Source organism: Typopeltis vanoorti, chromosome 19 (genome assembly GCF_054136105.1).
Source record: "Typopeltis vanoorti isolate ZY-2024b chromosome 19, IOZ_Tvanoo_1.0, whole genome shotgun sequence".
Classification (NCBI taxonomy): Eukaryota; Metazoa; Arthropoda; class Arachnida; order Uropygi; family Thelyphonidae; genus Typopeltis; species Typopeltis vanoorti.
In genome coordinates this window covers 58,487,714-58,503,521 of record NC_143567.1, presented here as the reverse complement: position 1 = coordinate 58,503,521, position 15,808 = coordinate 58,487,714, and the positions used below count along the sequence as shown (strand labels likewise).

Sequence of the window (15,808 nt, the reverse complement as noted above, 5' to 3'; positions counted from 1 at the left end):
TACGGTAAACAAAGGCATTTGGAAGAACAAAAATTAGAGCTTTATTGAAGCCTTTAGAAGCTGAGTGATATCAATCTGAAAATTTTCCGAAGAGTTGCATTATTAAGCATAAATTTTTAGAACGTCTCATTTAGTAAAATATCATCGAATAGTAAAACTGCCAGATGAAACGGGTCTTCGCAGAGGTCGTAACTAATCAGATATTGGCTGTAATAACATATTTGAAGCAGTCTCCCAGCGTAATTTTGAAATCATCTGCAGCTTTTATAGAATCCCCGATACAGTGCTGGAGCGTGGACTTATTCTCTAAAACTCCGAGTGGTTAGCGTATCCGCTCTCTAACTAACAAGTTGTGGGTTGTTATTTCCCTGCTTATTGAGCTGTCTGAAGTGGCTTGAAAAAAGTTCCAAGTTTGGTATCTAGAGCAGGGCTCCCGGAATATTTAAAAATACATTTAATAAGAAATGGTGAGGAAAAACATCGTTTACCCCACCCACAGCACGAATGTATTATAGGTTTACAAAAAGTTTCGTGGATGGGAGCCACAAAAAATGTAACATGTCCAGAATTATTATTTCTATCATTCCTTCCATTCCACCCAAATTTATTTTTATCTGTTTTAAACTTGTGCCACCCGGCCGGTTTGCCTGCTGTCCGGATAGGAGTATGAAGGCATTTTTTAAAATAAATACTATATTTTTATACAATGTTATATTTAAATAAGATATACTATTTTTTTTTGCATACAACAGAACTTTTTTTTTCCTTCGAAATCAAGAAAAAGTTCGTAAAATTATGATATCTGATGTCATCTATTTTTCCGTCACGATTTTTAAGATTTGGAAATATAGCGATCCACATTGCTTAATGTTCGTCATTTGGCAATACACCATTTTTAGAAAAACTTCTATAGAGGTTCAAATAATTTAGAAAAGTCTAGAAGTCGGATGGCTTGAGTAACAACTTGAAAATAGTTAATCGTGTTGAAACACACACAGAGCAGAAAATAAAGAAAACTCTTGCTCGCAGGCAGTACAAGGAAAATGAAAGCAAAATGGCATTTTCAGCAATTCAAGGTCGGAAAAGTTTCTACATTTACTAAGAATCTTGTGATATAGTGATTGCGCAATTATAGCAATTTTTATATAATGTGAACATTAAAAATATCTTTTACTGTATATTAAAACATGTAATAAAGATATATTAGCTGCTAAAGTCTAAAATGTTGGTAGAGAAAATACAAAAGCTAACAAACCGATATCATTAGTTAGATTTATCAGAAACACCTATCAATATAGTTTTCTAAAAAAAAAAAAAGGAGTAATACACGTTGCTCTGAATGTGAAACGTATTTTGAGATTCCATGTTTTGAATGGGGAAATACCATACCGTGTCCAAGTTAATAAAAGAAAAGAGCCACTGGATTTCCTTTCGTTCTTGTTCAGTGTTGATAATAATCTAGCTAGAATATTGTCAACAATATAGAATGTTGAATATTGTCAAAATTCAAAGTAACGGAAATACTGAGAAAAATGTATTACTGAATTAATGATTTATTTCATTTATTTTTTTTTTAATCAAACAAAATTGTGGCGTAAGTTGAACTTCGCACGCAGAACGTGTGGAAGCGCGAAATCTATTTTTCAGATAAAGTTGACCTACTTATAATGGAAACATTATGTCATATCTGTCTATTTTCTCAAACGAAACTTTTTGTTTTATTATATAACCAAGAACAAATTTAAGAATAGCATGTATATGTTACCGGCAAAGTGTGAAATTAGGCATTATATAGAATGCCGAAAGTGGGGCGTAGAAGTATGAAACGCTTGGATTTTCATACATTTCCTAAGCATTCTATAGAATGCCAAAAGGCAAATCGGCAAAGTATAAAATACTCCCGGCAGTGATTTTCAAAGTCGCAAGGCGAGTCATGTGACTTTTGACGCTCGCCTCAAACAGAGAGCGAGAGCACTTCCTAACCTAACACGTTCATGCCGACTGTGGACATGAGAGTAAAGACGATGGAAGTGAGAAAATAGAAGGTGATGATGTTAATATTTTGTGTACTCTTTGCTTCAATATTGAGAATGCTGTCGAAGGTAAAATTCGATCTAAATTGAATCTGGAAATACAGGCCAAAAAAATGAAAATGGATTCCAACAAAAAATGGCGGTTGTTATGAGTATGACAGACGATGGTTTTTACTGACTTGGAACTGTTGAAGGAATTTTAAACCAACTCTATGCCAGATCACAATTCACTTTATGTCCCAAGGGCTTACTTTATTTATTCGTATGGAGTTTCCTCCCCCGTCCCTATTAGGGAGTTAAGTATTTATGGCTGTAGATCCGTGTGTGTTCACGGGGCCGGTTTGCCTGCTTGGGGGATGAAAAACACCAGAGAAACTGGCGGAAAAAACCCTACTGCACGCGTCCAAGACCGGCTAACTTGGCTATGGCTGAGGAAGATCCTCAAATTCCTCACGTCTTCGAGGGGAATCGAACCCAGGACACTCCTTTCCCAGTCATATGGTTGCGAAGCGCAAAGCCACTAGGCTAACCGCGCGGACTAAGGACTTACTGAGAGTTGAAGACGTTCCTGCCTACGAAATAGCTCTCCGGTCAGCCGCTTCCACTCAGTCCACGGGTAGCGGCCAAGGGTTCGTGAGGTGTACTTGCAAGACCGAGTGCCGAAATCTGATGAAGTGCTTTTGTATGAAAAAGGCAGTTAAGTGCAATTCAAAATGTCATTCCAGTCTACCTTGTAGCAACAAGTAGTTCAGCACTGGTGTTTTTCTCTTTTTGTAGAAAAATCCAGTATCTTACATTTTCACATGCATCTTTTTAATAAAAGCCTTTTTCATACTTTGCCGAAATAGTATTTGTCATTCTATATAATGCCTAGGGAAAGTATGCAAAATATTAAAATAAAACAGACATTTCATACTTTGCCTAAAAACGTCACGCATTGTATAGAATGCCTGCTTTTCACATTTTGCCGGTAACATATATACTATAACGATGTACGCATTTCTGAAACAAACAATTTTAAAGTTAATGTCCGATTTAGGGATCAAATTAGGAAAACGAGACTCTGAATATTATTGTTTAATATATAAGTTATTTAATGATATTCAATTAATTATTAAAGCACTTTATTGTAATATACTTATAAATTAATTTATCACTTAAAATGTTGAGGTATTTCGTAAATATGCATAAGAGAGGTCTAAGAGTTCTAAATATATGGATGCATTTTCAATTTATACATAAAACTGAGGTTACTGGAAAAAAGTTTACCATAACTTCTAAAGTAAATGTTTGGAAAAATCATAAAAGCTCATTAAGCCAGACAGTGCTCTGGTTGCACAGAGGCCATGTTAATCCTGCACTTTAAAGGACTTCTGATTATTCCACGATCATTAGGTTGCAATGAGGAAGCCTGCTATACATTTTTGTCTATGTACTGATTACGAATTCATGTTAGAGTTGGTGAAATCCAGAAAATATGTTAAACTGACCCGTGTTATCCATACCAACTATAGTTCGACCACAGTAGAGAGAACTCTCGACACTTCTGCGCATGTCAGAAGAAGGGGAATCCATTCCGATAATAAGGTAATCAATCCGTTTGGTAGGACGAGTGTTTATTATTACATGTCGGAAAATTAGCTTTTCTTTTATGAACATTCTAGTTTTTAAAGTGGTAACTATTTTGCTTGTATAACAGTTGGAAAATTTTAGGTATAAAGCACGTGATTTTGCACGTTGGTGACGAATTCGTACATCCTTATTGTTTCTTCCCTTCAACAAGAATTGACTCTTCTTGGCACTCTGCCAACTACGGTTCTCTCAACTGTGAGCAGACTATAGTTTTGACACGGATAAAAAATAATAATTCTGCGAATCAGTGAAACAGAATTGTAGCAAGGGGCAGACAACCGCCTATCAGATTTCGAGTTGTTAAGGGATTGTTTAAAGATTCACTGATCACTTAAAATTTTTTCAATGTCTAGTCACCAAAAGGTATATTTTTATCTTCTTATTCGTGTTAATTTTATAAATTGAAGTGATAATTATCCCTATCCCAAAAGAAAGGATCATTTAGGAAACCAATGGTAGCTACAATTTCTTACCTGTCGTTAACAAAAGAGTACATGAGCAACCGTTCCTCCACCACTTTCTTGTATTCAGGATTTTCATTCGCCAAGTCCCTATAATTGTCATTGGAGACAATAATACCGTCTTCTTCCACAGCTAACTTGAGGATATATCGGTCATCGTAACATACCATGCGACGCCCTCCAACATGACGCGATGGAGTGAATACAAGCATACGTTCTTTCTCCAACTGGACTAAAATATCCTGGTCTAAAAGTATGAAATGGATTATTTTCATTAATATTCTCAGCCAAAGCAAGAAAACCGAAAGTCCACATTTAATAAACTTTAAATAAAGTGCAAAAAAACGGAGGCGCCGATGTATTTCTAATACAGAAATATCTAATGTCCTAAATTTAAAAATATTAGCATAAGCGCATAAAGATTTTTGGAAGAACTTTTCTAATGTAAATACAGTAAAAGTGGATAAGTGTTTTATTTCGTCACTGACAAAAGGCAATTCCTAAGCAGTTTAATTTGTTATGTTAAATAAAAACGAACCTTTGATTGGAGCGTCTGGACGAGAGGCCTCTTTCCTCCAGCGGGGCACAAAAACGGTGATCTCTTTGTGACCTCTAGCTCTGAACCAGTCCACGCATAACTTGATTCCACGGCATGAAAAGCAGTCCTTGTTTCCATGGCTGCATAATAAATTGGGGAGAAAATCAATCGATTTGAATAGATTTAAAAATAATTTATACATCGAAATTTATAAACAATCGTGTCAAGGATTTATTCTTATTAACTAACAGTTTTACCAACTTTTTTTTAAAAAAAATTGTTTAAATGGAAATACAAAGTTGCCAGATTTCTGATATTTTGAAATTTCAACGCTTAAAAAAAAAAAAAAAAAAATCTGAATATCTCCAAATGACCTTGTTATTATTCTTTTTAGAATAAAGAGAATTTTCCCTAATGCGTTGTGTAAAATAATTTGGGGAAAACCAAACCCTACGGAGACATCAATTCCAGACGCCAATCGAGGTTTTTCCAGCGTAGGGTCATGCTTTGATTGCGTGATACGGCAAGTCTAGTAGTACGGTTATCTGGAAAGTATCGAAAAGGGAAAGCTTGAGTTTCTTATATGCCACGTGTTGTGTTTTCCTTCCGAAAGTTGGCAATAGAAACTGTTCAGTTTAATGCAAAATTAAAATTCTAGTAAACAAATGAACCGGCCGAAACTCTTGCAACACCCCATGATTTGTTTAAAATCACCATATTAATTTAATAGCGGATCTCTACTCGACGGTTACCTATGCAAAATGCTATGTACTTGTTTCAGGTGAAAAAAAAAAAAAAGGCTTAACACTGGATATTTTTTGTTAATCATGGTTTCATGATTAACTTTAAATGTTAATCATGAAACCATGTCATATGATTTTTAATGTGCTCAGTTACAAACGCTGAACTCTCTCTTTTCTCTCCACTTATTTATCCATATTAACAACAAAAGATCACATTTAGAACATCACCCACTGATCGTACTGAACAAACTACTAAGAGATATCAAAACAAATTTCACATTAGTAATGTTAAATTATATCCCCCGTTTCTGAATATGTGCATTACAATCCTAATAAATTTTATCTGCTTTGAAAAACGAAAGTCTATTCATTTTGTGTGTCCTTTGCCTATCAGTAAATGTTATAATATAGAGCACTGATTGTCTTTTATATGCCATGTTAAGCAAACCAACACTTGAAATGAATCCCAGGCAGGAGGAAAACCGATTGTAGGGGATATTTTAAGTGAGAACTTTGAGAAACAAGACATTAAGATTTTATGGACTCCATCCCAACTCTTCGCGCGGAAATAAATAAAAAATGTACAAATATATACAATAATTCGAAATAAGAGCAATAATAGCTTCACGTGATAAAAATTGATTAGTTCTCAGTTGCTCTTCCACGTCAGCGTATTAGTTATTTAATATTGCAACTAGTACTGATTTTTGTAAATGGACGGTACAAGACATTTAGATCACCCAAGTGTGTAGTCCTTTTTGTGTTTATTAATCTTCTGTATTTGTAGTGACCAGTACAAATTATACTCCATATTTTGGGGAAATTATTGCCAAAAAATAAGTACCGTATCCTATTTCTCATTAGGTCTAATAAGACACGTTTAATTTAGGTACATTCTTTTTCTTAATTGAATTTTGATTTTTTAAATATTCATTCAACTTGGGAATGTAAGAGATAAAACAGGTTTTTATTTTGACCTTACGTTATTCTAGCATTTGTAGCAATTGCAAACGTTGTTTCCCATTTAAAAAGAAATTTCCTATCGTGTCATATGCAACATTCAAGTCATGTGAAACACTAACAACGGCGTGTCGACTTTTAGCAAGAAGCCTGTGTTTTGTAAATGAAAGACATCACTTGAAAAGGTGGGTAGCGACACATGCAAGCACGAAGGTCTTTTCTTATACCTAGTAAGTCACGACTAGAGGATAGAAACCCGGATGTTAGTAGACATGACGACCAGGTAGAAGTACGGGTCAATCGGATTTAAGCTAATGCACAACGCGATGAGAAATTTATATAGAATTTAGATTTGTTATACATTTTTCTTTAGAAAAATACAATGCATATAGTCTTTTCTTTGATGTAAGTTTCTCTGCATAAATAGTAGTGGGCAGTTACTGGGGGGGGGGTGCTCTTTCAAAAAAAAATTATTCTGTTAAGCATGGCTGATCAGAATATTTTTTCCATTGCATTATGAAATATCTGGTTGTTTAATGATACGATAATGAACATATGAAACTGTAGAATTATACATCAGTTGTCATACGTGGCATGACAACTGAGTGGATAATAAATTGGAATAAGAAATTTCATGTTAATAAAAATAAATTAAAAACAAACGGGTAAGTGAATATTACTAAAGTTGAGTTAACAATTCACAAATGATACGACGCGATTTTTCTCTCCGCAAATAGGAACATACGAGAGCGACATAAAGAGCAACAATCTTCCCAAGTTAAACAAGTGAACGCTAAAATAAATAATAATAAAAAAAGGATTCTTTGAATACCAAGTTGAATAAACGATTTCTATGAACCAAATTCGGATGTTAGCCGGATCACGAAATATATATATATATATATATATATATATATATTGCGGAGCTAAAGCTTTGAAATGATATACGATTTGTTGCACCGGGAGAGATACTTCCTTGAAACAAATATTTCTCCTATAGTAACGATTAGTGTTTCACGTGAAAAATAAAATTAATTCGTAAAAATTTTCCACGCTCAACTGTAGGAAATCGCCACTGGGTAGTTCCGGTAGCAAATAAGAGAAAACGTAAATCTGGTAAAATGTGTAATCAAAACCAGTCGAAGAGCGATAAAGTGGAACGATTTACCTTCAGGCATTTAAAAAGAAAAACGCTACATTATCTAGTGCTGACTTGGTATCCTATTCCTCAAAAAAAGTTATGGTACAGTCGCATACTATATATATAAAAAATACAAGTTCTAAACAGGAAGTTATCTGAGTTCCGGGACCCGCCCACTGTGGATACCACCGTAAATTACGTCTCGATGTCATCTAAAATACAATAAAGAAAATCATGCCAGAAAAAAAAAAAAAAGTCAATGGATTATCAAGGAATAAGTAAGATGACCATGAGATGAAATGAAAGAAAGTCGAGAATCTCAATGAATCCAAGACTAGCGACTATTGTAATGCCAAGGGAAAACACAGAATATGGTTGATAGCTCCCGTTCTATTCTAGAAATCTCATCTGAGAATGTGACGAAAGAATACGCAACCCCCCCCCCCAAATCCGGTACCGCCTTATTAAAACAATCCATATTTTTGTCGATTCCTATCAGAAATAATTTATACGTTAATTTCCAATAAGAGAAAAATAAGATAAAGTAACAGATATAAAGACATTTCATACTATCTTATCATAACCTTAATCTTGTTTATGCCCTACTATGAATGAATGAATGAAAATGACAATTCCACAATATTCACAGCAAATGAATTGTGGAGTCGTTTTTTGTAGTAAGCGTCTATAGACATTTTATGGATCGTCATTTGTAATATATAATTTGTTACTTCCGAATCGTTTCCCAAATTTTTCGACTAAAAATGATTCGGCGGACACCAACATTGTTGACAAATTTTGGTAGCAATCCTTTGTAAACGGCACTGTAGCACAATTGGAAGAACAACGACACATCGCACCTTCGACTGAAAAGACCTTTTTAAATTGAAAATGAGTTAGCCGATCTCATACGGAGGTGGCAGTTTTTTCCCCCCCTCTTGGAAACTCTGATTTTTCCACCCGCATACAGGCAAATCGGCCATGAAAAAACGCTCTTCACAGACAAAAATGCTCTTGGTAGTGGGCGGTAGATGGCGATGTACGTTGTAGTTGGATAATTAAGGGAAGGCAGCAAGTTGTGTGCCTTCCTACGGTGACAGATACCATGGACTCCTAGTCACGTGATAATGGTAAACACCAAATTTCATTAACTTCTATCTATCCATAGGGAGAGTTATTGTATGCCAAGGCACAGTTTTGCATGAAAATAAACAACAGGCTTACCATAACTGCACCATACAGCAGAGGTATTAAACAAGGCTGTCCAATCTCCGGTCCTCTTTACACAATTGCCATTGAACCCTTTTTGTGTAGACTCAGCATGCTGCTTAGGGCATGCCGCCCTAAACTTCCCTACCAAACTATAACCCTGACAGCATATGCTGATGATGTTACAATCATAGCCCGCAAAGAAGAGGACTTCCATAACATACAAATGGCATACCAACAATATCAGGCAGCCTCAGGAGCGAAACTAAACACACATAAAACCACAGGACTGTGATGTGGCAAATGGAAAAACCGAACCGATTCCTCAATGTCTGGTACCTGGTCCGCAGAGGGAAACAAATACCTGGGGATTTACCTAGGAAACACGCCCTGTTATGTGGATAAGAACTGGGAAACACTAAACAAACGTTTCAAGCAAGTACTAGGAAAGTGGGCAGCAATACGAGCCTCTGCCTCCACAAGAGGGAGAACAATAATCGTTAACCAAATAACCACCAGGGTCCCTTGGCATACACTAAAGATTTTTACCACCAGTGCAATTCATCAAACAAATAAAGTCAACCACCTATCGATTCATATGGAACAAAACAAACTGGCTTTCCTACTCCAAGCTATGTACTTCTCTCAAAGATGGAGGACAAAATTTGGTCTCCATTGCCAACAGGGTAACAACGTTCCGCGCTCGATTTCTCCTTAATGCCCTACAACAGGAAATATCACACAAATGCACCACTGAATATATTTTCACTTCTGCCACTAGAGGTCTCTCTCTCTCCACAACCTTAAGAATGACAACAGCTCAAGTGCCAGTCAATTTAACAAACTTCTACAAAGATGCCCTTCCACGATGGAAGAGGCTAAACCTCCAGCACACAGTGAAGACAGCATCCCTACCTGAAATCCTCATGGAACCCATCTTCCACAACACGATGGTAAGAAGCCCGATCACTCAGAAAGAGTTTTTCTTTTCTCCATGGAGCTGGCGAAGCGTGAGGATCTTGGGTGACATTCTTTCTCCAAGCCTCACCTGACACTTTCCAAAATCGCTCGAAAACCTGGAATATGGGAATGAGTCTGAGCAGATAGACACTGTAAAAGCCGCTATGCCTGATAGCATAACAGAAGTGGGGCCTACCTTTCTAATAAAAACCAATAACTCATGGGAGAAACTTACACCCAGCAACCCCAACAAGATCTACAGCACTAACACAACAGTCGAACCAAAGCACTTTATTGGAAAATCCTGCATCATCTGATCAAACTATTTCAATGGGACCTACCATATCGCACAAGAGCCATTAAACCTGACGCAGAAATTCAGTGGAGAACGTGGCACAATATATTACCCACTCCTACTATATTACGAAAATTTAGCTCAAACGTCTCAGATAACTGCCTGTTCTGCTACCAATTAGGAACAGTCCGGCATATCTATTTGGAATGCCCAGTCAATACCCAATTAATCAGTTTGTCTCGGGAAACGGCAGCTCTCACCTGTGGTAGTCGTCATACAGAAGAAGAATATTTCAATCTCATCCATGCGGAGTCAAATAACCATTCATTCTGCAATTACCTGCTCATCACCGCGAAAGCGGTAATATACAACTTCTACCTCAGACATACAAGACCAGACAGCACAGCAACTTCACAGAGAGAGGCAACTGACCAACTCATTGCAGCCTTCAGACAAAAGGCGAGGAGTCGGATCCTATACGAGCATCACCACCATAGGCAAAACAACACAGATCTTTTCCACCAAGACTGGAATCCACGGAATCAACTCCTGGCTGAGCAGTGACTGCATCATAATCCACTTTCCAGCACAGAAGTGACACCATCTCCCCCCCCCCAAAGAAAGGGGGAAGAAGGATTGTTGTGCTTAACAGTGCGAAAATTAATCAGCTGGCACTCTCATGTAAATAGATAATATTGTGCTATAGTAACTCCTATGTTCTTCCACATTTATGTTCTTATACAGTATCATGATTAAAATAACTCTTAATGGCTTTAATCTAAAAAAAAAAAAAAAATGTAATTCGCCTTATAAGTGACTTCGATGTAACATACCTCAACAAGAGTATGAGTATGTAACCTCTCTGCCTGACTGCAGAGAACCAAAAACCGGTTAATCCTGTACATAAGATTGTTATGTTCATAATTTTAAAAAAAATAATATATATATATATATATATTATTATTATGGTTATATATAAAATTCGTTTCCGAAAAAAAAAAAAGTTCTGAGATGGGCTAACTCATCTTCGGGTGAAAAATTCTTATAACTATTCTTCGTCTTCTAACGGGATTCGAACTCAGGATATTTTCAACGAAAGCATTGTTACCGATGGAGCTACGGAGGTACAGTCGCACTACTGCAAATAATATTTTGGTCAGTTTGTCTGTTTCGCAGGATGAAAATCCGTGTTCCCGTGAGGGAAAACTTTTCATGCTCGATAAGAGACCGGCTAGCTCACCTTCAATTGAAAAGCCCTTATAAAGATTCTTTACATCCTAGGCTAGATTCGAATCCAGGTATTTCAACCGAAAGAAAGTTTATACTGATTGAGCTAAGGAGACTCTGCCAAAAATAGTGGAATGTAAACCAAAATTGAGATGCGATTATGTTATACCAGATATGCGATACCAGATTATAACATAAACTCCGTTTTATTCAGAATTTTGTTATATGTATGCGGGAAAAAAAAAAAAAAAAAAAAAAAAAAAAAAAAAAAAAAAAAAAAAAACGAACCTAATGGTTGCTTATGCTTTTTTTTTTTTTTTTAAACATGCTTAAAAAAGCAACATGGCCATAAATTCGTATGATGCATCATATAGTGATTTTTGATTAAGTGGATGTCATACACATTGAAGATAGCGAAAAGAGAAACATGAGAAATGCCAAAACTCACTGTGAAGGATGAAACATAAACCAATCCAATAAATGTTCAACTGGTTCTCGAGTCAAAATAATACATTCATCGCATATTTCATGTGTTTAGGCAAAGACCATTTAATTGGAGAAAAGCTCAAGTTTCTTTCTGTTCATTAACTTCAAGCAGACAGGGAAAGGAAAATGTCAAAGCTACTAGTAATGTCACCTTCAGCAGGTTATCCCTTGCATGCCAGAGGGCTTTCCACTCTGCACGATACTTCATATGCGAGTAACGGATAACAACTATGAAATTAAACACATACCTCCCACATACATCACTCGAACTCGATATTTCTTCCTTGATGGCCTTCGAAGTGGCAGTTATTAGAAACCGACATTTCTATTCTCTTAAAAATAAATAAATTAAATTAAAAACAACAAGGTGAATAGGACGAAAAGTTTTAAAAAGGAAAACAGAAAAACATCGTATTACTCAGTTTTCCTATTGTTTCAATCTAGGATGAGCGTTTACTGTTGGGTCTGAAATGTTATAAAATAAATAAATAAAATTACAATATTAGCCATGTTGCGTTAGTCATGGTTTCTATTCAATTCATAAATGGAAAGCAAACTGCGGAATAAAAGGGAGACTCCGCGGGGGGGGGGATACCATTAAAATGTTTATAATTAAAAAAAATCTGAAGGTTTGAAAACCCATCCAAGGAGACGAAACATCTTATTCTACCGTATAAAATTTAATTTCTGCTAGTGTGTATGTGTGTGTTTTCTATCTGCCACATCAGTGGTTTTCAACCTTTACCCACCTGTGTACCCCCTTTTAAACCCATTTTTATAAATTGTACCCCTTGTTTTTAAAATAGTTGTTTTTAAATACTGACACTTTTGTTCAGTGCCTATCTTAATGTAATTTGTTTACTTTACTTGTTTTTCCGTCATTACTGATTATTTTTCGTGTACCCCTGAACGGCCCAGCACGTACCCACGGGGGGTACGCGTACCACCGGTTGGGAACCGATGTGCTACATGAATGGACTAAGTAAACATCGTTTATTAATAAATACAAGATTTTAAAAACTTTCACTTGAGTTAACTACGTACTACTTGCAAGTTCTAATATATATATAAAGCCACGAAAGTAAGATTTAACCGAATCGCTACGTTACCAGCGCGAAGTGTGAATATTAGTTCTTTGAACCGTGAAATCATATAAGTAAATTTAAGTGAAAATAATAATTTCCATTCATTTTAAAGACCCAGAGACATGGCTATTAAAACTAAACGGGGCAAGTTTTATGCTTAATTGACTAAGATGTAATCTTTACAAAATATGAACGGTGGTGTGGTGTAAAATCGAATTTCGAGTAATTTTCCACACGACCGTGCAGCAAGGAAGTTAATATATGCACATGGGCATGTGTTAATTTGCAAAAGTCCGCCGTGCAAAACATTATATCATTCTAAAATGATAATAAATATACTTGTAAACTTACTCTAAATATATGGATTTATTACTGCTGGAAATAACACCCGCTACTATAATTGTGGTATAATATCCAAATCCAAGAGATAATCTTGATGTGTATGACCATTGGCGAGAACGACTCAAGTACTAAAATTGAGAAATTTACAGAAAGTGGAGTTGATCAGTTTGGCTTATGACAGGCTTATATAATAACCTAAAAAAATCAGACTGGCAGAGCTTCAGTGCCGTGCATACAGAACTCAAAATAATTTTATTATAAAAGGTACGAACAACTGAATGGCATGAAGACGGAACACAATATACATTATATATTTTACAAATTAGTGTGATTTTTTATATCTTAATCTCACACAGGAGAAGTCACAAAACCTATAACCCAACACAACGTACGCGTGTGAGTAATATTACATTAATTAAAATTTTATGAAACTAATTAACAAAAATATAAACCAACCATAAAACTAATATCCGTTTTATAAGCTGCGAAAAAGAAAATTTGCTTTGTGTTTCCGTTTTGAATTCTATTCTTACTTGTCTTGTACAGCAGAGTATCAGCTGAAATTAATGCGTAAAACCGTTCTGAAGTGCTGAATAGAATTGAAAATAAAGCATGGAACATACATAAATAATGGATAGCCTAAGTACGATACCCTTGAGTGCCACGGTCAAATGCTGGAGCATCGCGTGTCACAGACAACTAACCCAAGACAACTAGCTGCACTAGTGCTGTGCAGCTTCATTCATAAATTGTGGCTCGCTTACAAATCCAATTTAACCTACGTCCTTGACCTTCACGAATGAACATGGCCGAGTTGAGAGAGAAAGGCACATCCATTATAAGATCATTTCCCTATCGAACATCCGATCTCATAATCGGCTAGGAAGCTTTCTTCTCCCCCCCCCCTATATTCACCCCGTCTAACTCCTCCACGGTCCTGTAATTGGTAGGATGATGACTAATTTGTAATTTGCAAAGATGGTTATCTCCGAACTTCGCATGGCTGAAATAAAAGGCGTTTAAGAAACTAATTCCGAATGAAATAATTCCCTCATGAGCTATGACGTTCGTCGTTATTATGCACATAAATCATTCATAACTACGCGGGCATAACAGTAGCGAGTTGGCTTCAATTCTTAAATATTTAATTAGACGAGACAATGCCAAACTCAAATCTCAAAAAAAAAGTAAAAGATATGCTAGGTTCAGCGCATATTGCAGAACACTACTCGCTGGCCTCCCTAAAACTTAATACGAGCAAAATATTGACCACACAGGTATACATAACCGAAGTTCAATTTCTGTTTCTATTTTCGGTCATATCTAGAAAATAATATTTCAAATAACTATCTCTTCATTCGGTTTGCCGTGGATTTAGATCATACCGTAATACCAAAATGTAATTTTGTATATTATAATTTAACGACTGCCTCTCCTTGCCAACCGTAAAGTGATATTTCTTAGTGCGCAAAACAAATCCACAATTACTGCTCTCGGAATTTTATATTTACGACTCACTACCCAATGCGAATCTTTATACCAGCAGCAGTCGGAGTGGCTTGCTGTATAGTCATGCCAACACAAGTTGTAATAGACAAATCAAGGCTTTATTGACTTGAAACAATCGATCTCATGTATTAGTAACCATTAGTACTTTTCAACCACTGAATGAGCACAGGTAATATTGCCGTAATGTTCTGCATATATAACTGAGGTAAACTGTACAATCGTTTCCTTATTTCACTTTATACTGAGTTTTCGTGCACTTAAATGTAAGATACTTTTTTTTTTGTTTTTTACAATCTGAACTTTCAATGTTAATAGATTATTATAAATTATTGTGAAAGGTATGAATATGAATTATATTTAGGGTATTTTTATTTTTTAATTTCATCTGCCTTTTTCTAGCGCTTCGATAACATGGCTTCAGGACGCTTTTTCTAGCTTATACTTAAAATAGTATATTTTATTATTATAAAATATAATTATTTTAGCATTTTTTTTATTTCTCTATAAGATCTCGGACATCTTGCGAAAATTTGTGACGTCTTTGCTCCTGAGTAACTCTTCAATGCTTTCTTTTCGTTAGCCTTATAAGCACTATTCCATTTATGTGAACTGATATTAAATCATAAGAAATGGAGACTAGCAAGACTACAAATTCAGTCCGTTATCCGTAGTTTATAACAATACAAAGTAACTCTTTACAGCATATGTGATATATTTAAAAAAAAGAAAAGAAAAAAATACAAATGTACAACTCATTTCCAGTGAACAGGCTTATTGTACAATGGGCCATTTAAAAACTAAAAATTTATTTTTTAAAGTAATTCTCTCAGTAAACTGCTACTCCGTGCGTGACAGATATTTATAAGAACAGACTTAGTCTCTATTCCTTATCACACTTCGATCATAATGCAAATTGCATAACGGTCCAGTGCTTTGGAAACGTAGACAAATATTCAAAATTCGGTTTAAATCGTGCGTATAATGCGCGTTAATTAAAGAAATGGGGCTATTTTAAAAGGCGATAAAAATCGCCGGAAAAGGGGAAAACAATAGCAAAAAAAAAAACGTGTAGGTAAGATAAGTGAAAATAACCACACATCCAAAGCCTTATTTGAACTTTCTTTTATTAAAAACTTTATACAGTTTATAAAGCACTTTCACCTAAACAATTAAAATGCAAAGAATGA

General features: G+C 35.6%; 1 protein-coding gene across 2 annotated transcripts in view; it reads right to left on the bottom strand.

Annotated features, from left to right (window-relative positions):
• Positions 1–15,808, bottom strand: part of LOC150096147 (uncharacterized) — a 155,844-nt gene that overhangs the window by 17,138 nt on the left and 122,898 nt on the right. For both annotated transcript variants that reach the window (XM_090409520.1, XM_090409521.1), the window contains exons 3-4: positions 4,665–4,804; positions 4,139–4,373 (exon numbers count right to left, since the gene is read on the bottom strand). In XM_090409520.1, coding sequence (XP_090265646.1) covers positions 4,139–4,373; positions 4,665–4,804 — 375 coding nt within the window. The remainder of the gene's footprint in view (positions 1–4,138; positions 4,374–4,664; positions 4,805–15,808) is intronic.